The following is a 22,173-nucleotide window of genomic DNA, read 5'->3' as shown; positions in this document are numbered from 1 at the left end:
AAAGAACAATTCTTCTATAGAGGAATCCGATACCAAATCCCTTCTGATCTTAATGTAACAGATTTGGAACCTTAAGACATTCTTAGAAATCATCATAACAATATGAAATATTATTTCAGGTTCCTTAAAGAAATCCAGAAGAATAAAAAACTGACACGGGCGCAAATCTGTGCTTTTAGCGTTTTTAGATGGTTTGCTTTTATTTGTACAACACAGCTGATGTGCAAAATCGGTTGATAGAAAGGGTGGGAGGGCGGCCTACAGGGTTAGATTCGCTGTTAGGGTTGTCCGTCCACCCCAGGTATATGCACACTACCTAGTGTTCGTCACAATGGCACCACATGCTTCGAAAGAATAAAAAAATGGTAAATAACCCACTGTGCGGCGGCATGAGGCAAATTGTGCTGTGGATATTGTTTCCGATTTTGGAATAAATATTTCGCAACCCTTGGACGAAGAAATCGGTTCCAACATAGTATCATATTTAATATTCGAACGCATATATACGTTTTTAATAATAGTAATAATATTCCTTTATTTTATAATTTGAATGTACAAAGGTTACATAAATAATTAAAAACGTCAATATTTCAGTTACATCGTTACATTGAACAAGGACATAGCAACAATACAAATTTACGTTTACATATAAAAAACATCAATTATATAGTTTAAAAATGAAAAATTATTATCATAAAAAGAAATCGTCTATGAAGTAACAACACTTACTAAGTAGGATCTTTTTCAGTCTTGATTTAAAAATGTGAACAGTGAGGGATGATTTTATATGATCATCAAGAATATTATAGAGCTTACGACCAATACAATAAACATTTCTTTAATACAGAGATGTGCGATGAAAATCAGGCTGCAAGAGATTTCTATGACGGGTGTTATAGCAATGATTGTTATCTATTGCAAACTTATTTTTATTCTTATAGCTATAGGTGCATGCTGTGTAAGCTGTGCAAGTGTGAAATGTCAATACATCAAGTGTTATAAAGTATTGACGACAACTGGTTCTCATATCAATACTCTCCATAATTCGAATTGCGTATTTTGGAACCATGAAGATTTCCCAATTCAGTATACCATACTTCATGTGGGAGTGAAAATCTGCAAAGTAGAACGTAAGCAAGACATTTTTGCTGCAGTGGTCTTTCATATACTTTATGCTGTAGCATCTACTTCTCAGCTTATTAGAAAATAGTTCTATATGACTTGCCCATTGCATGTTTATCGAAAATCACCCCCAAAAGTTTCACCTCATCACTACAAGTTGTTTGTTTTTCTGTATTTTTGAATAACACAGGTGATATTTGTTTGGAGCGCCAAAAAATAGTGTGACTGTTTTGTTATGATTCAGTAACAAACAATTCTTCTCAGGCCAACGAATGAAATCTTCATAAATCCTCTCAGTTTTACTCAGTAGCATGTCTATGCTTTTTTCAAAAATTAGTAAATTGGTATCGTCTGCGTAACAACTTGTTTTTATATCGTGGTTTCATTCCATTTGACGGATTATATCATTTAAAAATATATTGAACAATAAAGGTCCCTATATAGATCCTTGAGGTACACCTCGATTTATTTCACGATAACTACTCAGAACTTCATTCAGTGTAGCAGCCTGACTTCTGCCATTCAAATATGATTCAAATAATTTTAGCGTGAAACATGAAAGTCTTAAACCGATTGATTACCAAAATTGAGAAACTTCACAGTTCTCTAACCTACCTGATATATATTGAAGAAAAAATAGCATACAAAAGTACGTGCAAGGATTTGAATAAAAGTATTTTGAATATTCTTTGAGGGCAAATGCTTGATATGTACATGTTTATATAGGTAGATTCTGCCATAAAAAACGTAATGTTATTCAAGATACCAACAAAATTTTCATCATTTGATAGGTTTCAATGTGGCTTTCAAAGAGAATATGATAAATAGCGAATATGAGAAAAAAATATATTTTGTAGATCTACAAGGAATGCTCTTCCTTCTACGAAGAACGGTAAACATAATGTTCAGAACTGTTCAAAACAACTTCAATATCCTCATTATCTTCCTATTTTTCGATATTTTCAATAATAACAAAACTGAACACAGAAAACTTCAAAAATAAGCTAATTACTTCTGCAGAACTTGATTAGCGACAAAAAAAATCAATTTAAATGTTTAACGTTCCGACTATGTTAATACATACTTTTTTTTTATTCAAGAAAGAGGTCAGTTTCTGAAGTAAAACCAATTTCTTTGATCTGTCAAAGTTTCGCAAAATTAATTACCATTTTTAGGGAACTGGGAAGATAATTGCTAAGATTGAATTGAAAGAAAGAACTATTACTATTGATAATTCTTTGTCTTCAAGCAATTACATATTCAAGGTCGAACTGTCATAAGTAGATACCATCATCAAGAGACACGATTGAAATAATGCAAAGGAATGAAAGATTTTTCAGTGGTGTTTGCCCGCAAAATGTTAATACCTGTTTTCCTTCACTATTTAATTCTTTAAACATAAAAACATAAACTTTTTAGAGCAAGTGAAATCCTTTGTTTTCTTCAATTTCAATGATAGAAACTGTGAATATTGTGATTTATTGTTGATTTCATTCATTTATTATAGATTTTATCCTCTGAATAATATAATAATAATATATAATAATAATAATCTTTATTCAAAATAGACATCCTAATATACAAATGATAATATGATTGTGAATATTAAATAAAATTTTAGACGAAATATATAATATTATTAGATGTTAGATATAGTATTAGATATAACATGCGAAAATAAGAAAATGTACTAGTGGGAAAATGGACAATGAAAAGAAAACAATAGATGCAGATCTTAATCTAATAATTCTGTGATCGTATATATTCCATAAGGGAGTGTTTAAATTGTTGGAGTGAATTGCTTTTTTTAATGTTGATAGGAAGTTTATTATAATTCAATAATCCCTTATGAAATAACGAGTTCATTGTTCTTGAGAGACTAGTTCTTGAAACCAACAGGTCACTGCTACCTCTTGTAGGATAGTTATGAATTTGATGGTTGAAACTGATAAATTCATTGAAGTAAGGTGCTATTTGACCAGTAAGTATTTTAAAGATGAAAATCATTGAAATGATTTGAGAATATGAACAGTTTGTTCCAAATATCGACAGATTCAAAAAACCGGTTTTTCTCAAGGAATAAATCTCTTTTATGTGCTGGAAATCGCGTTAATCCGTTGCTTACTCAAATTTCGACTTTTGAGATTTTCACAAATTTTTACTAATCACGTGTGGTGCCCGTGGGATAATTTTCATCAACTATCCCAAAAAAAGGTAAAACTATCAACGGGGAGTATTATGCGAACTCATTGCAACGTTCGAGTGAAGAAATCGAACAGAAACGGCCGCATTTGACTCAGAAAAAAGTGTTTTTCCATCAAGACAATGCATCAGCTCACAAATCCATTATTGCAATGACCAAAATCACAAATTAAAGTTTGAATTGCTACCTCATGCACCATATTTGCCAGATTCAGCCCCCTTGGATTATTTTCTGTTTCCAAACTTGAAAAACTGGCTCGGTGGTCAAAGATTTTCCAAAGATGAAGAAGTGATATCGGTATTTAATGGCTATTTCCAGAATAAATACAGGTCTCATTAAAAAAAAAGGTATCTAACTCATTGAATGTCACTGGGAAAAGTATATAGAGCTGCGAAGAGACTATGTTGTAAAATAAATGCATTTTTGTTCCAAAATATTTGTTTTGTCTTCATTAGGCAGGGTACTTATGGGACCACCTTCTAATTGCTCCATGGTCTGACAATTATCTGATGCATCCAATGCATCAGATAATTGAGCCCCAATATGTTACACAAATACTTTAATATATCTATAAGGTTAGTTTGGCTTTGTGAAACTGTCTTCAAGTAAGTGCTTCAGCTGAGTTTTACCATCGTGGACCTAAATATTTCACATTCGCTGCGAATGGAGAATCGAATCGGAGAAAACCAGTTTCAAATGATCCAACTTCTTCATACTTCAAGAGACACTGTCACAATTTTGTTGAGGATTGCAGACTGCTGCTCCCTCTGGCCCCTATAACGTTCCTTGGGGAGTACCCTTTTTAACAACGTTCTTGCCAAAACCACGAGTTCATCTGCAACAGTCCAGAGTTCTATCTTTCCATCAAGGTGGTGATCTATTTCATACCACCCCCAACAGATTAAGGTACTAGAGTTTTGTAATGAGGAGGTAGATAATCTTTCTGGTACTTATCGTAAGTTGATGTCTTATTTGGGCTTTTTCTTTTTCATCAAGGAAGTAAAGGTGGTGGTTGGTGGTGGTGGTGGTATATTTCATGCCCCTCTCAATAGGTAAACGTATAAGGGTCACTTAGAAAAGCTATGAATAATAGAAACAAATGTCGCCACAGTTTCGGCAAATAATTAATAATTCCTAATGAAACTTCAGAAGCGATCTTTGGTATCAATACTCTTCAATGCCTAAATGTTGCGCTCCCGATCAACTTGCTGGAGAGTTTTGCAAACAACCCTCATTAACCCCTTGCCGCCCCCCTCGTGCGTGTTTGCACAGCACTCGAGGTTCGAAAATTACCCCCAATATAGTAATTGTCGGGCTCTCGCATGCACAACCGGAAGTCGACAAAAACGACAAATAAAGAAAAGCAAGCCGTGAGATCGAGTTTCGAGAAAAAAACATCCGCCAGCGCGCGTTGCCATTGGCTACCTTTCGCTAAGGGTTGAAATCTTATATATGGAGTGCGAAGTGAAAGGGATGATGTTCATAAAAATGTACATGTAAAACGTGTTAGGTCGCGCACGCGTTAAACTTTTACATAATATCGATAGAGATATGGGCGGGATACGCTTGCGCTATTCGAGCTACCCCTTTTCATCTGCATATGCTAAAAAACGGAGATGGCGGACTGTTCTTTGGGGGCGAGAGATCTCTTTGTTTCCGAGTGAGCGGATTCTAGACTTGCCGCCTTCCCACTTCAGCAGCGATTCATAGCAAGATTCAAAAACTTAACTGGAAATTTCATCCAGCAACTGTAAAGGGTCTAATAACAAGTTGCTTCGCTTACGATTCGGACAAATGCTCAAAAATGAATGTCAATTATGTTCATTAATATTAAATAGCTATTGAGGCATGTAATTTTCAACGACCCACCCCTCCACTGAGAAGCGGCAAATTCCTGTGGCAAAGTAACCCTGCATTGTTTGTTTGAAGGTGGTTGACAATGTTTCGTGGTGTATATCATCAGTTCGGGCTTTCATTGTCTAATATGATATAAATTGATTTGAAATCCCTGAAAAAATCTGTAAAATATTAGAATTAGCTGAAAAATAACACTTTTATTAAGGAAAAAACTGAAATTACAATGAACTATCAACACAAGCTATCCCTTCTTCTCTCTCTGACCGGGAGCTGACCGTTTGGCGGGAGTTGGTCGTGTTCCGCATCATTAGAGGTTTCCATATGTTACGTATCTCTACGCTAGCTTGGCTAATTGCGTTGTTCGACAACATATTTGCGGCTTCTTTGAATTTTCTCCTGAACTAGTGTTCCTCCTTGTAAATGATTTCAGCCTGAGCCCACTTTCTGTTATGTTGATGAGTCCAAACATGCTCTGCTATTCCGGATTTGCTGATACTGCTACGGATAGTGTTCTCAGATATGAAACAGATTCTGATGTTGTTATACTTGCAACCAATCCTTCTTATCCTTTCTGGAAATCCTCTGATGTAGGGAAGTACAAGTACTAGTTGTGGCGGGTTATCTTCCTTGTGGAGCTCTTGCTGTCTTCTAGCTAAAGCCTGTTCCACCATTACGGTAGAGTAACCATTCCGTTGAAGGTCATTTTAGATGATGTCTAGTTCATTTTCGAGACTTTCCTTTGCATTGCAGAGCCCGAAAGCACGGTCTAGTAGAATCTTGATGATTCCTCTCTTAGTCGATTGATGGTGGTTGGATTCCTGGTGCAGATACTGTCTCGAGTGAGTGGGTTTTCGATATACAGATGTTTCCCATTAAGTGTCGGTCCTCTTCATCAATACGTCTTAGAATGGCAATTCATTGTGGACTTCCTTCTCCATTATGAAAGTGATGGAAGGACTTACGTTGTTGATGTGCTTCAGAAAAGCAGTCTAGTTCTGCATTCCCATGGTTCCACGTATCTCAACCAGACTAGGGGCTTCTTGTGGGCTTATTCAATGGCCATAACCCATTGGCAGTCCCTCATCTTGCGTAAAGAATTCGTCCTTCAGTTGGAAGTAGCAGTTTCTTACACAGCATCCTAGTAATTCCATGATTACTTGTATCGGTAAGTTTGTTCTATCTTTCAGGTCCCGATTTTCGGATAGCTTCTTCTGTATGATTTGAAATGCTTCTTCGACAGGAACGTAGGTGTAGAGGCTTTCCACGTCGAAACTGACAAGTTAATTCCGCTCTCTGACTTCGATTTCCCATAGTAGTTCAACAAAATGCCTTGAATTTTTCACAAAAGATGATGTTTTTCCTTGCAGTGGTATAATTATTGGTAGGGATTTCAAATAAATTCATATCATATTAGACAATGGAAGTCCGAACTGATGAAATAACCCTGCATTGTGATAACTGGTTTGACCAGATTTTCGAACTGAACACAACAAGAAAAGTTGTTGAAATCCATTGACAAATAACGGAAATATATTTCAGACGTTGCCAAACAAAGGTTCTCGTTGGTGGCAAGTTTTATTGTTTACAATATGCCTACCTAAATGAAAGAAAACTCGGTTGAAATTTCATTTATATCTGAATACCTCGAATCCACTTTTTTGTAACTAAAAGCTAAGGCTGAAACCTTTGGGTTGGCGCTCGTTTTGGAGATTTCATACCTATTGCACCCGATTACAGAAAATGATGTAATAAGTATAATTAATGGTCTAAAAAACTCTAACTCTTGTGGTATTGACAATATATCTGACAAATTACTTAAACAATCTCAAAATGAATTATCCCATCCATTAACTTATCTTATAAACCTCTCTACAGAAAAAGGCGTTTTTCCAACAAATTTAAAAATAGCAAGAGTAACACCTATTTTTAAAAAAGGAGATAACAATGACGTTAACAACTATAGACCTATAAGTGTATTAGCCAGCATATCTAAGTTATATGAATGGAATATCAAATTTCAATTAACCAGTTTCTTCACGTCAAACAAGTTATTATCATCCTCGCAACACGGTTTTACAGCTAAAAAAAGTACCGAAACAGCCTTATGTGAATTCCAAAACAAAATAATTCAATCTCTTGATAATAAAAAACTTGTTATGGGCCTCTTCATAGACTTTTCAGAAGCATTTGACTGTGTTAGTCATGAGATTCTATTATCAAAACTGTCAAGGTATAGTCGTATAGCTTGCTAGAATCCTATGTATCTGACAGACAGCAAATTTTTAAAATAAACAACAATAACAGTAATCCCTTGGGCATTACGCAAGGTGTCCCTCAAGGATTAATATTAGGCCCCCTTCTATTCATAGTATTTGCCAATGACCTCATATCATACTTGAATGACACAATAAAATTATTACGACATGCTATGAAGACGACACAAACATTTTGATCATAGAAGAAGATTTAGTATCATTAAAATTATTGGCTGAGACTACCTATACTAAGGTGATAACATGGTCAGACAAAAACCATTTGATAATTAATAAATCAAAGACTAATGCCCTGATGTTTTATTCAAATAGTCGGGAACACCACCAGCTTTTGTTGTTTGAAAATACCATAACGTCGTGTCTTCTTCTGAATCTATCAAAATGCTAGGCATTACCTTTGATTCAAAGCTCTCATGGATTTCTCATATTGATACTGTCTGCGGCAAACTTAGAAAAGGATGTTATGCACTCAAGTTTATGTCGAGTCATTGCAGTGAAAATATCCTTCTGTCTTTATAGTTTGCCCACTTCCATTCTCATATGAGATACGGAGAGGAGCAAGTTTCTCTGTACAAAGGGTGTTCTTATTACAAAAATACGCAATCAGAATAATTGCAAAAGTGAGTAGAAGAGAGTCATGCAGAGAGATTTTCAAAAAATTCAATATTATGACTGTTATGAGCACATACATCCTCGAAGCGTGTTGTTTCATTTTCAAAAATGAAGCCACTTATAATGCCATCAGAACACACCATGAACATGATACCAGAAGAAAAAAAAACCTTATTTTACCCCTCCGGCATAAAAATAAATGCATGAGGTCGTTTAATTTCGATAAAATTGGTACACTCGACCACCCTGTAGATTTCTATGGGTTGAACAAAGCCTGCAAAAACGGTAACTAATCTTTTATCAAGTTTTTTACAAACTGTAGATTTTCGGCTAAAATGAATAATCTGAAAGTGTCGAGTTTGTGCATTCTATGTAGTTCTTGCTCAGCAATTAAACTGGAAATATTGTTTTTTTTATGGAACGCCATCACTTACCATTGGCTGAGATGAATAGAGCTGTAGGGCTTCTTCAAGGTGGCATGCGACAAAATGATGTAGCTCTTCGTTTGGGGGTCTCCCAAAGTGTTATCAGTCGATTGTGGCGGCGTTTCCGTGAAACTGGCAGTCCAGCCGAACAATATCCAGGGCGAGGACGCGCTACAACAGAAGTTCAAGACCTATTTTTGGTCTTAACCGCAAGAAGACAACCGACAATCACAGCACCTGAGTTGGTTAACGTGTTGCAGCAGACGCACCAGGTAACCATTGGTCGTGATACTGTCAGAAATCGACTGCACGAAGCAGATCTCCACAACAGAAGGCCATTTAGATGTCCACCTTTGTCGAGAGGCAATCGCGGTAGAAGATTAGAGTGGTGTCAAGAACATCAAAACTGGGATGCAAATGATTGGGCCACAGTTTTGTTTACAGACGAATCCAGATTTGGATTTCATCCAGATTCTCGTCGAGTAAGACTGTGGAGACGACCTGGAAATAATGAATGTTTGAGACACGTCCAGGAAGTCCACACATACAGAGGTGGTACAGTAATGCTATGGGGCGGAATCATGATCGGCGGCAGAACCGATCTCGTTTTTCCAAATCGCTCCCTCACAGCTCGACAGTACCTCGACACCATTCTTCTACCTATCGTCCGTCCGTTTGCTGGTGCTGTTGGTGAAAACTTTCACCTAATGCACGATAATGCTCGTCCACATATCGCGCGTCTAGTGACTGACTGGCTCACCAACGAAGAAGTTGATGTATTGCCACGGCCAGCACAATCACCGGACCTGAACCCCATCGAGCATGTGTGGGACATGCTTCAACGAAGAATTACTCCGCATATGGGGAACATTCACACAACGTTTCAATTGAGAGAGCTTTTAATCGCTGAATGGGCAAATGTACCTCAACAAGACATTGACAATCTCATTTTGTCGATGCACGATAGATGTAGGGCCGTAATAAACCAGCGTGGAGGCCATACTTTGTACTGATTCCAATTTTTTTTGTGTTATGATTTTTTTCGGGGTGCCAAAAAAGAGCCATATTTTTTTTAGTTTTGCTTATATGCACACTCAGTATTTTTGACCATTTAATAAATTTTGTTGTAAGTTACATTCGTTTAATAATCACCCGTCAACTTTTTTTTCCCTAAAGCGATGTAAAAAAAAATTATTGCCAAAATATCCCTAGACTTTTCCGATGTGTGTATATAAATAAATATTGCTGTTGATGTTCTTTTGGCTACTATGTCAATATGATGTACCGAATTTTGTTACAGATGATTCCAACAAAGTGAATACTCTCCGTATCATTGATCTTTGATATACATAGAATGCTTTAATATTATTTTCGTTGTGAGATTCACAGATTGTAATCTATACTTGGCAACTTCGCCATTTTTTAGGTCCCATTCAACGGTTTCTTGTATGTATTGATAATTCTACAAACATAACACATTGAATGCTTGAAATAAATACTACATTTCTCACTTCTCAACCAACACAATCATGTTCTACAATGCAGCAGCAAGTTGAGAAGGATTCAATACTCCACTGCTCGAGGAAATAGACTAAAGAATATCGATTCGTTGATCACGTTTTTTTTTCAAAATCTATTGGAACTGAGAACGAATTATCTTCAAAATTCCTGTTGTATTTACGAGAGATACAACCCCCAACACCCCTATTTGCTGCGGCAAGTGCAGTAAATGCGTCACGTATGTTGGGCATTCGGAATCACCGACGCGGGAAGTGTAAACACTGTTCCTACAAGAACCCACGGCTCTCTCTTGTTTCCTTGATTCCGGGGGTGTCCAGTCCTGTCCAGAAATACGTTCCCTGAAAGGAGGCCGCAATTTACTTAGGCCCCTCGAATCAAATTGTGAATCTTCAAAAGGAATCCACCCGCCGAGGAAGATGCCCCTATTTTACTTTTATTCAACTCGGTTTTATCTCTCCGAAACGCGTAGCCGCTGGATGTTAAATCTGGACTACTAAATTTCAGGAAATTGAAGATTAAAGTCTGAAAGGACCTTTCTGCGAGCACTTTCATCAGCGGCGCGTCCAAGGACACATCGGATGAAAGGAGAGATTGATCGGGGGGATATTTACTATAAACAAAATTGGGTTTTCCGGCGAGAATAGGATTGTTTTAAATGCTCCAATGAAACAAGAAAATATTCAATGTATGACACTTTTTTTCAATTATACCCATAGTCGAAACAACCTCATGGTTTTTAACGACTATATTATAATTGATAGAATAAATAAATGAAAGTACATAAACAAATATAGTTGATAACGTTACTTTTTCTTTTTTTATGACTATAGTTGTTGGGTAATTAGTTCTACTTTCATCCTATGAGTGGAAAATGACCCATTACTCAGCACCTTATGATTAATAGACTAGGTAAATTAATGTAAATATACAAATACAGTTGATAACGTTACTCTTTCTTTTTTATGACTATAGTCGTTGGGTAATTATTTCTACTTTCATCCTGTGCGTGGAAAAAGATCCATTACTCAACACCTTAGGATTAATAGAATAAATAAATGAATGTAAATAAACAAATACAGTTGATAACGTTACTCTTCCTTTTTTATTACTATAGTTGTTGCGAAAACATTTCTACTTTCATTCTGTGCGTGGAAAATGATCCGTTACTCAACACCTTATAATTAATAGAATAAGTAAATGAATATAAATAAACAAATACAGTTGATAACGTTACTCTTTCTTTTTTACGACTACAGTTGTTGAGTAATGAATTCTACTTTCATCCTATGAGTGGAAAATGATGCATTACTCAACACCTTATGTTTAATAGAATAAATAAATGAATGTAAATAAACAAATACAGTTGATAACGTTACTCTTTCTGTTTTGACTATAGTTGTTGCGAAATCATTTCTACTTTCATTCTGTGCGTGGAAAATGATCCATTACTCAACACCTCATAATAAATAGAATGATTAAATGAATGTAAATAAACAAATACAGTTGATAACGTTACTCTTTCTTTCATGACTACAGTTGTGAAGTAATGGATTCTACTTTCATCCTATTAGTGGAAAATTATACAATACTCAACACCATATAATTAATAGAATAAGTAAATTAATATAAATAAACAAATACAGTTGATAACTTTACTCTTTCTTTTTTACGACTACAGTTGTTGAGTAATGAATTCTACTTTCATCCTATGAGTGGAAAATGATGCATTACTCAACACCTTATAATTAATAGAACAAGTAAATGAATGTAAATAAACAAATACCGTTGATATCGTTACTTTTTCTCTTTTATGACTACAGTTGTGAAGTAATGAATTCTACTTTCATCCTATGAGTGAAAAATAATCCATTACTCAACATCTCATGATTAAAAGAATAAATGAATGAATGTAGATAAACAAATACAGTTGATAACGTTACTCTTTCTTTTTATGACTACATTTGTTGGGTAATGAATTCTACTTTCATCCTATGAGTGGAAAATTATCTATTACTCAACACCTTCGAAACGAATACCAGTTGAGCAAATTCATTACTTTACAGATATGTTTGAATTAATTTCGAGTGAGTTTTGAGAACTTTGACTTTTCGAAATTATTCTTCATACTTCAACATTGGACTGACAGTTCGTTTTGAAAGTCTATGACGAAAAAATAATTCATAACCAAACACGAAATATATAAACGAATTTGATATTTTTCAAAATGGAAGTAGTTGGGAATCACTAATCACAATAATTCGTAGAAAGCTTGACGAAACAGTGGTAGAACTGTGGGCTTATAAAGCTCACGTCAACATGAAGAAAGCATTCGAAACATAAGTCTGTGGTACAAATGTTTACATATAGTTATCGAAAAAAGTGTTTTTTAATGTGAATCATCTATATCCGCACGTAAAACCAATTGCTGGCGTAGAGAAGCATGCCGTTGCGACGAGGCACCATGCGCAAGCGACTGTGCGATACTCTTTCCACTGGTTCGGCGTTACGCTATCTCTCAACAAGATCTATTTGTTAAAAAAAACAAAATCAATTTTTCAGGCACCTAATTAATCGAAAATAGTAAACTAATTATATTAGATACGACGCACATATGGATTTCATAATGCTACTCGTCTCACTAAAAATAAAAATAACAGTTCCAATGCGTCATTACCACACCATACATACGACTCTTAATGGAAAATATATTTATTATCCTCAAAAATCACAACATAAAAACCTATTACAAATCACACAATTTAAGGACACCGCTCAAGAGCAAAGTTCCTATAATGGGACAATCAAACTGGTTTTATAGTATTCTGTTTATGATCGCGATGAAGCTTACTTAGGGATGACGTCGCAGCTTTTGAGAAATCGAGTGAATGAACACAAACACAGCCCAGAACAAACAGAATTGCTGAACAATCATAACCCAAATTTTCAATGACATCAAGGAACCAACATATGAATGCAACCACGAAAAACAACTATAAAAGGAATGCCATCCAGGAACCAATATATGAAAGCAATAGATGAATGAATGGATTATTAAATTCACCTACAGCGTCAATGAAAAAGTAGAAGTCCACATCTTTTTGACAACTGTTTTCATTTGTGCTAAAATTCGTCTTTCCACAGTATAATAATTCCATAAAAGCAGTCTATTGTTCTGAATCCTGCGATTTCTTGACAATCGCATTTCCCGTATTTGTGTATTCTGCCGATGAACGTGTCTGGGGTAGGATGCTAGTTGATTCAGGCGCTCATTTGCGATGGAAGGAATGAGGGTTGAGCGATAACTAGGGTCGCACTAATCAATATCCCCTCCCTCCCTATTCTCTACCGTCTCCATGAAGCTGGTCCGCTTCAGAAACAGCCACAAACGTTACTATGCTCGGGTCTTCAACCTCTGAACTTCTCACATCAATGAGTGGATTGTTATGTTTTACTGATTTTCTTCTGAAATTGTGTTTTCTATACTGATTGACAATGTGAACGTCGTTCAACAAACGAAAATCGAAACGATTTGTTGAGTATTCACGTAATGATTCGTTAGTTCAAAATTGTCTGCAAGATTTTCATCAACTAGAAAAACAAAGAGTGGTATTTCAGTTTTGAGTAATTTTTTCACAATCTGCAGAATGGAATGCTTATAAAACAATTTGCGAAGAATAAAAACTCAAAGTCGTCTCCACAATGTAATGTCACATGTTACAGCGGTAAAACCATCAATCAGTATATATTTCGAACGTATATAGGTTCATCATCAGCTAACATAACTATTGTGATGTTGTTCTTCTTTTATTGAAGAATTTTAAATATTAACTGATGATGAACCTATATAGATTCAAAACATGTACTGATTGATGGTTTTACCGCTTTAACATCTGATGGTGACATTAAATTATGGAGACGACTTTGAGTTTTTATTCTTCGTAAATCTACTACTCTCCACTTTGAGATATAATGGACTTCTACCAGAGGTTTATGAAACAATGATTCTGGATTCTACAATATTAATGTAAAAACTGTAAAAGCGATGAAAAAATTAATTTCTATCACACAAAACTTGTGACTATATGAATACACCTTAAAATTGCTGCAATAATTATTACCATTATCACAAAACAGTAAACTCATAGCTGATAGATTATATGTGGAATATAAAACTTTGGTCACCTATACCAGATTTGAGATGTGTTTGCTAATTACTGAGCTTTTTTATGTGTGGGTTTCAAACCTCTGCACATTTATGTGAAAGCCATTTCATGATTTTTAGCCAAGGACTGCAGGTTTATAGGCCTGACATTTCGTCCACTACTGCGGTAGACGTTATCAAAGACGATGTAGTAGGTAATATGCATCGATATAGACAGTTGTAAATATCTCCAGCGTAGTTGGGGAGGTGTACCTGTTCAAGGTGGGGAAATTAGGTTTTCTCATGAAAAGTAGATACCAAAAGTTTACTGTCAAAAAATTAGGGCAATTTGAAATAAATAATGACAGTGTACGCAACGCCCTCTAGACATAACATGAAAATTAATACAAAATTATGATTTTCCACATCAAAAATAGCCCAAAGGTACCAAATTTCATGCAAAAGACTTTTTTGCAAAAGGCTTTAAAAAAAACAATTAAATTTCAACACCCTGTGTTTCTGAAACGAAGCATTTCCGGGCACAAGTTTATATAGACTCTCTTTTTTGAAATTGTCCAGATGGCGCCCAGTTTCATCTGTCAATTTCACTTCAAAATAAAGTACCTATTCGTGCATTAATTTCATTATTTCAAATTTCAATTTTTTGATTTGACCAGTTTAGAAAATAAAAGGGGGGGGGCATTAAAGAAAAGCATGCACTTCATGCATTCGTGTTCAAACTATATAGTACACACCATCGATACCGTGTTTTAACGTCTCAAACTCTCTCAAGGTCGAGTATTAAGTTAGTTGTTTTGAATATTTTTTTGACACTCGTAATTGTTCCACGGAAATATGTTCAACGCGGTAGCACTTTGAATACTTTCGAGTGATTATACCTTCCATGTTGAGTTTTTTTGTAGGTGCTAGTTATATACAGATTATAGTATCACAGTGAATAAAATTCTCATCATTATTTTCTACCTGGAGAATGTAGATGGAATATTCCCACAATGTACAATTTACAGGGAGCGAAAAGTTTCATTGGAGAGTGTTACTTTCCAAAAAAAAAAAGACGGATATTTGGTTCCACGCAAAAAACATGTAACAAGAAGGTCCCTTTTGATTTTCAAACGAGACGTGATGAAAATGTTTAAATTTCAGTACCTAACCTCATACACAGTATTTATATGACGTTACCTTTTGCCAAAAGAGAATACCAAACTTTTCCTGAAATGAAACTAGATAATAAAAGGTCAACCTGACTCTTCTGGCGTAGAAAAACTCCAGAACAAGCATTTTCACCTATCACGAAAAAAGTCCTTACATTGGAGAACAAGAAAAACACTTTTCCCAACCTATTGTGAATTTTAGTGGCTTCTTGAACGATTTCCCTGATTGTAATTAGTCTCAGGAAATGAGGCTCGATGGACCTATTACATATGGAAAGCATTGAACACCTCCCTGCCCCTTCCTCCTGTCTCCACCCCTCTAATACGTGAAAACATTCAGAATAATTCATATTTTCCCCTTTTCAGGAAAGTTATGGTTAAATGAGCCGGACATGACTTGGAGGCCGGAAATGCCTGTGCCATCTAGCGAGGAGTCGAAAATTGCTCTTCAAACTCGACTAGGTCTTTCCCCAAGTGAGTACACGTGAAATTCATTTTAGTGAGCACAAATTTATTTTGTAAGATCGATCAGGAGATGCCTGACGTAGGAAATTGCACCAAGAATTCCTCTCTGGAAGTTGCTGGAAGTAACGAGGTCGCTGAATGGGGTACAAAATATTGTTGAACTTTCAAACACAATGGCTGGGCTTTGAATAAATGTCTGTTTGATAGCTTGCTGTGGAATTACTATACTTAACAGCCAAAATATTTTACTTTGCTTTGAAATGAGTCTCACGAAGTACTGAAATGTCGTAAAAATTGTTTTAGATGAACAAAATCACGATTGAAGAGAATAATAAATAGTTCGATAATATAATAACCCACTTCCAAATGGGTAGAATAGGAAGTACCTGAAAATTGTAACGAAAGATTTTTATATGCCATATTTAAAACATATATTTGCCATGGTTAGGAACTTCAGGAACAATTAATGTTGATCGTTACTATTTTTCTTCCACCTGTAAGAAACTTGAGCTATAATCAACTATACTTGTGATATACTGTTTGGAACCTTTGGTGTAGTAATGAATATTACTGGAGTTTTTTCCCAACACCAAATCATTATTTTTACACCTTTGCACGTGTTTCGATCACCAAGTGATCATCTTCAAGAGGAAGATAAAACTAACAACTACTCAAAACTAGAGCTACTTATACTTATCAGGTACATCATACAGGTAGGTAATCAGTAATACCACCCATACAAGTGTACCACCCTAAATTAATTTTACAATTAGCCTTTCAATTATTTACAATATGTCCTTATGTATGTTTAAATGTTACAGCTATATATAGAACAATTTTCAGCTATATAAAATTAGTTTCACAATATTGCCTATCTGAATATTATATACACATCGGAAAAGTCTAGGGATATTTTAAAAAATGGCAATAATTTTTTTTAGATCGCTTTAGGGAAAAAAAAGTTGACGGGTGATTATTAAACGAATGTAACTTACAACAAAATTTATTAAATGGTCAAAAATACTAAGTGCGCATATAAGCAAAACTAAAAAAATATGGCTCTTCTTTGGCACCCCGAAAAAAAATCATAATACAAAAAAAAATTGGAATCAGTACAAAGTATGGCCTTCACGCTGATTTATTACGGCCCTACATCTATCGTGCATCGACAAAATGAGATTATCAATGTCTTGTTGAGGTACATTTGCCCATTCAACGATTAAAAGCTCTCTCAATTGAAACGTTGTGTGAATGTTCCCCATATGCGGAGTAATTCTTTGTTGAAGCATGTCCCACACATGCTCGATGGGATTCAGGTCCGGTGATTGTGCTGGCCATGGCAATACATCAACTCCTTCGTTGGTGAGCCAGTCAGTCACTAGACGCGCGACATGTGGACGAACATTATCGTGCATTAGGTGGAAGTTTTCCCCAACAGCACCAGCAAACGGACGGACGATAGGTAGAAGAATGGTGTCGAGGTACTGTCGAGCTGTGAGGGAGCGATTTGAAAAAACCAGATTGGTTCTGCAGCCGATCATGATTCCGCCTCATAGCATTACTGTACCACCTCTGTATGTGTGGACTTCCTGGACGTGTCTCAAACGTTCATTATTTCCAGGTCGTCTCCACAGTCTTACTCGACGAGAATCTGGATGAAATCCAAATCTGGATTCGTCTGTAAACAAAACTGTGGCCCAATCATTTGCATCCCAGTTTTGATGTTCTTGACACCACTCTAATCTTCTACCGCGATTGCCTCTCGACAAAGGTGGACATCTAAGTGGCCTTCTGTTGTGGAGATCTGCTTCATGCAGTCGATTTCTGACAGTATCACGACCAATGGTTACCTGGTGCGTCTGCTGCAACACGTTAACCAACTCAGGTGCTGTGATTGTCGGTTGTCTTCTTGCGGTTAAGACCAAAAATCGGTCTTGAAGTGTAGTTGTAGCGCGTCCTCGCCCTAGATGTTGTTCGGCTGGACTGCCAGTTTCACGGAAACGCCCCCACAATCGACTGATAACACTTTGGGAGACCCTCAAACGAAGAGCTACATCATTTTGTCGCATGCCTGATTAGTATAAGTAGCTTTAGTTTTGAGTAGTTATTAGTTTTATCTTGAAGATGATCACTTGGTGATCGAAACACGTGTCGAGGTGTAAAAATAACGATTTGGTGTTGGGAAAAAACTCCAGTAATATTCATAATCAACTATGAAAAAGTTTCAAATAGAGAATCCAATTGCTACTCATTTTTGAACGATAAATCTGCTGTATTTTCTTCATTTTTGTCTTTGATATCTCTTTCGGAGCAACAAGTTCGTGTTAAATTCATTATTTTCCAATTCAGGGTGCATGACAAAACATTGTGATTTCTAACAAAGTTCAAAAGCAATGAAATTTCGAGATCTCAAAGTCAACAAATAGATTAAAAAGAAATTAGTGAAACTGTTGATATAATTTCGAAAGTACACTGACTTTTCCCTGTTTTATGAACATGGAAATGAAAATAATTTAGTAGTTTTATCATATTTAACAGGAATTGGTCTAATCATACCGAAAATCCGCCTTGGTTTTTCCATTTTTTTGGTCAAATTCAAATTTGTCTCCTTTTTTTAAACACACTCTTCGAGTTACAGTCAAATACACATTTTTGTATCCCTGCTAGGGATTTTATATTTTTTCAAATTTCTTCAAATGTGGATACTTTTTATATACTCGTATGACTATTAAAACTTTTTATTATATTTTTCATCACATCACTCGCGTCTTCAAATTTGATATCCTGAAAACGAGTTAGCTCGGCTCTATATTTAAAATTACATGCCTCATATTCATTTTTTTTTTTTCATTTTTGTTGGTATTCATAGAATCGTCATTTTTATTAAAAAAAAAATTAAAGTTTTTCCCAAATTGAAGAATATAAATATTTCGAATGAATATTCGAAACTGTCAGCTATTCCAGCCTTTCTGTGCTTTCCAATATCTGTCGAAAAACAGCTTTTCCTCTGGCTAATATCATAAGGAACATCGCATTACTTCTGATAGACAAGTTTTCCCACAAAAAAGCATCTATAAGAATTTTTTCTGAGAGCGTAAACACTAGAATGTCTGTTGGATATTAAAACAAGCAAATTGACTTTTTTTCTCAAATTTCGGTTGATCATTTTCTGTAACCCTGGAATAATAATTTAAGAATCTATGAGTAATCTCACATCTATTGTATAGTAGTACTATTCCATAATAGTGGGCACTAAATTGTCGGACATATTATGAATTAAAACGAAAATGTTTTTGTCAAGGTTGTGATTCTATATATTTCATCATTTTTCCTCATCTGTTCAATATAATTTCTTTACGCCACTGGAAGAGACAGATTGAGGCAAAATATGTCACTCATTTCTGAGAATTTAGTACCTATTATTTTGGAATTATAGTATAATACATAAGAATGAAATTTGTTTCCTAATATTCCAATATATTTTTTTTTACTCAATCATGCTTTGGATTCCTTTCTCTCCTTTTGTTTGAATTTCAATTTATAATTTTCATCTGATAGCCATTTTCCAATCGACGTGACAGATTGAATTTAATGTGGTATATAGTTAACTTGCAACAGTTGAAAAGTGGAACTTTGATTTTAAATTTGACCATCATATGGATTCCTTTGGTGAACAGTCCAATAGTTAGGAGAAGTATGAGAAAAACCATGGTCATTTCAATTCAATAGCAGCAAAAACACAACAACTGGCACTTACAATGTCTATTATTGTGAACTGAATCATTTTCCGTTGATTTGGCTCCAGTTTATTGAGCAACTTCTCCTCTAGAATCTGCTGGAATTACCTTTCGTGGGTAAATATAAAACTGGTTGTTTTTATTTAGCAATTCCCCTTTTTATACGAGAAAAACTCTGCAGCGCTACTGTTTTTCAATTGGCGGAAACGACTGAAACGATGTAGTGTCTCTAAGACGAAAACCATGTTACTTCAGGAGAAAATCACGAAATTCTAGATTTGCTTAGATACCATTTGCCTATCTCAAAGTTATTTCCAATTTAATAACAACCTTTATTTTCATAGCAATGAGCTACTGACGGAAAATCCTTTCAGTTCTTTGCTAGTTGAAATTGAATAGTAATCTGTTGAAAAATACTTTCTTATATTAATACAGACATCTACGAGGATAATTTCTCAGTATGTTTCCAGCAGAAACTTTCATATCTTGTTAAGCTAAACTAAAGAATGTTTCAGTTTGAAAAAATTATAAGTTGGCCCCATTCAAATGTAAAATAAACTCTCACAATTATATTTAACGTTTTCAATAGCCCACATGAGAAAAATGACACCCTTTGACAGATCATTACAAACTGACCCTCTTCTTGTTTACGTCACAATCTGATTTTAGCTTCATCATCAGTTTCTATACTGAAACGTTCATGAAAAAGTAACTTCGACTATAATGACGCGGAAATCCATGTCATTTTAAGGGAAGTCCTCCAACTAGGATAAAAATATTCCCGCTGCGATTCATCCAGAATATCCTTTTAAAAGACCAAGAGTGGGGTGGTAAAACAGTCAATCTTTATCGAATTCACACGTCTAGCTTGGTCCATTTGTCCCTCGATTTCAGATTGCCCTTCTGCGAGTACTCCTCCCTTCGGCAAGAGACTTTCTCTTATTCAAATCGAATTATACTTGAGTTGAAAGGTTCACGTTCGTCTAAAGTAGTGATCCAATATACTTTTTGGTAACAAGTGCTTTGGTTTTAACGAAGTTTTCATTTTTGGATCCGCACGACTGTTTACTGAGGAACGGTGAAATAGCTCGTGGCCCACTTGGAATAAAATATTTTTGATAATAGCAGAAAGATTGACAGTCATTCATCCTTTGACATGGAGAATTTTATTATTATAGTTCGTTCAGTATTGTCTGAGAGTGAAAGAATTTCAAGAATGCAAACATGTCGCTACATTAAAAAAAACAACAGTCGTCTCAAGCAAATAACACTGCAATTCACCCACAAAATCATTGAGATATGTCTACCCCCTATATCCCTTGAGGACGCCGCTAACGAGCCATTAAAATAGGGATATGCGACAAAGAACGCGAAAACACCGATAAAGAATGCGAAAATACCGCCAAAAGAACCGCTCGATGTTTTTTTTGATATTACATTTAAGATAATATGCATAGGCGTTGGACTGGGGGTATTAATAAAAATTTTCCATTGATATATTCTGTATGATGAGAAGATAATTAAAATATGGTGAAAACTAATTTTGTTTAAATATTTTATTTTGGGAAAGACAATTTATATTTGGAATAGTTTTTTATTGTTCAGAATTCTACAAATCTATAAAATAATCAGAATATTAAATTTACAATTAAATACAAATGTAGAAACGGCAAAAAGTTACTGCATTTGATAAATTAGGTTCTTGGAACTAAAATCAAATTTGTCATTAACTTGAATTTAAAAAAGTTTGCACATTAAAAGAAATATGTATCATCTGGTGACGTTTTAACGACTCTATCCATTTTCTTTATCCAACCTATTTATATCAAAACATTATAATTTGTAGTTATGATTCGTCTTTTGATGTAAATAAATTTGATATTATTATTATTATCATTGACACTGATAATATCAAATTGATCGTCGGTATGATAATGAAGATGGATAAAGTATTCGAAACAGCACCAGATAAGTATACAAATAGAATAGATTTTCGCGGTTAGAAATTTGAAAATCTGATTTCGAGTTGAACCGCGTTCAAAATTTTGCGTTGTTCGACGTTTCGGCTTCGACTCTGACATTTTCAGGAAGTAGAAAAGTGTAGCTGCACTGAGAGATACACTTTATATATTCTTGTTGGTTTAGAAATGAAGATTCATATTCCTTATTGGACTTTATAGTTGATTCAGAAACAATTTTATAGATTTAATGCGAATACTTACTTCGAATAAGACATTGCGATAATTTTAATCTATAAAAAGTCTACAGGGATTCATTGAGTGATTCTTCACTGGATGCATCAGTTTCATTAGGATTGATGACAACTGGAATAATTTTTTCTGATAATGAGTCTATGCGATCATCCAGATCCCACATCTCTGCTTCGATTATGATTGTTTTGTGGATACATTTTTCCCAACCTTTTTGGTCGACTATTTCCAGAGCACTGTATAGGTATTTCTTTACTTCACACAGCTTGAGGGTCTTTTTATTCCTTGCGATGAATCTTTTAACTTGAGCTCAAACCAACAGTGATATGGCGGCAACCGAAGAACAGACATTCCTTCAGTCTTCGCCATCTCATCGGTGACATAACTGACGCATTTTGACTTATGACGTTTAGCCAAGTTGAGGAGCTCCGCTTT

At 35.2% G+C, this 22,173-nt stretch overlaps 1 protein-coding gene across 2 annotated transcripts in view; it reads left to right on the top strand.

The window, feature by feature from the left end:
* The window catches only part of LOC111510503 (uncharacterized), a 151,388-nt gene that overhangs the window by 67,893 nt on the left and 61,322 nt on the right, over positions 1 to 22,173 (top strand). For both annotated transcript variants that reach the window (XM_074176195.1, XM_074176194.1), the window contains exon 3: positions 15,693 to 15,800. In XM_074176195.1, the coding sequence (XP_074032296.1) occupies positions 15,693 to 15,800 (108 nt within the window). The remainder of the gene's footprint in view (positions 1 to 15,692; positions 15,801 to 22,173) is intronic.

Source organism: Leptinotarsa decemlineata, unplaced genomic scaffold (assembly GCF_025532065.1).
Source record: "Leptinotarsa decemlineata unplaced genomic scaffold, Ldec_3_MD MMD2_tig00001621_RagTag_RagTag, whole genome shotgun sequence".
NCBI lineage: Eukaryota > Metazoa > Arthropoda > Insecta > Coleoptera > Chrysomelidae > Leptinotarsa > Leptinotarsa decemlineata.
The sequence above is the reverse complement of the archived record's forward strand: the minus strand, read 5'-3'. Positions and strand labels throughout refer to the sequence as shown.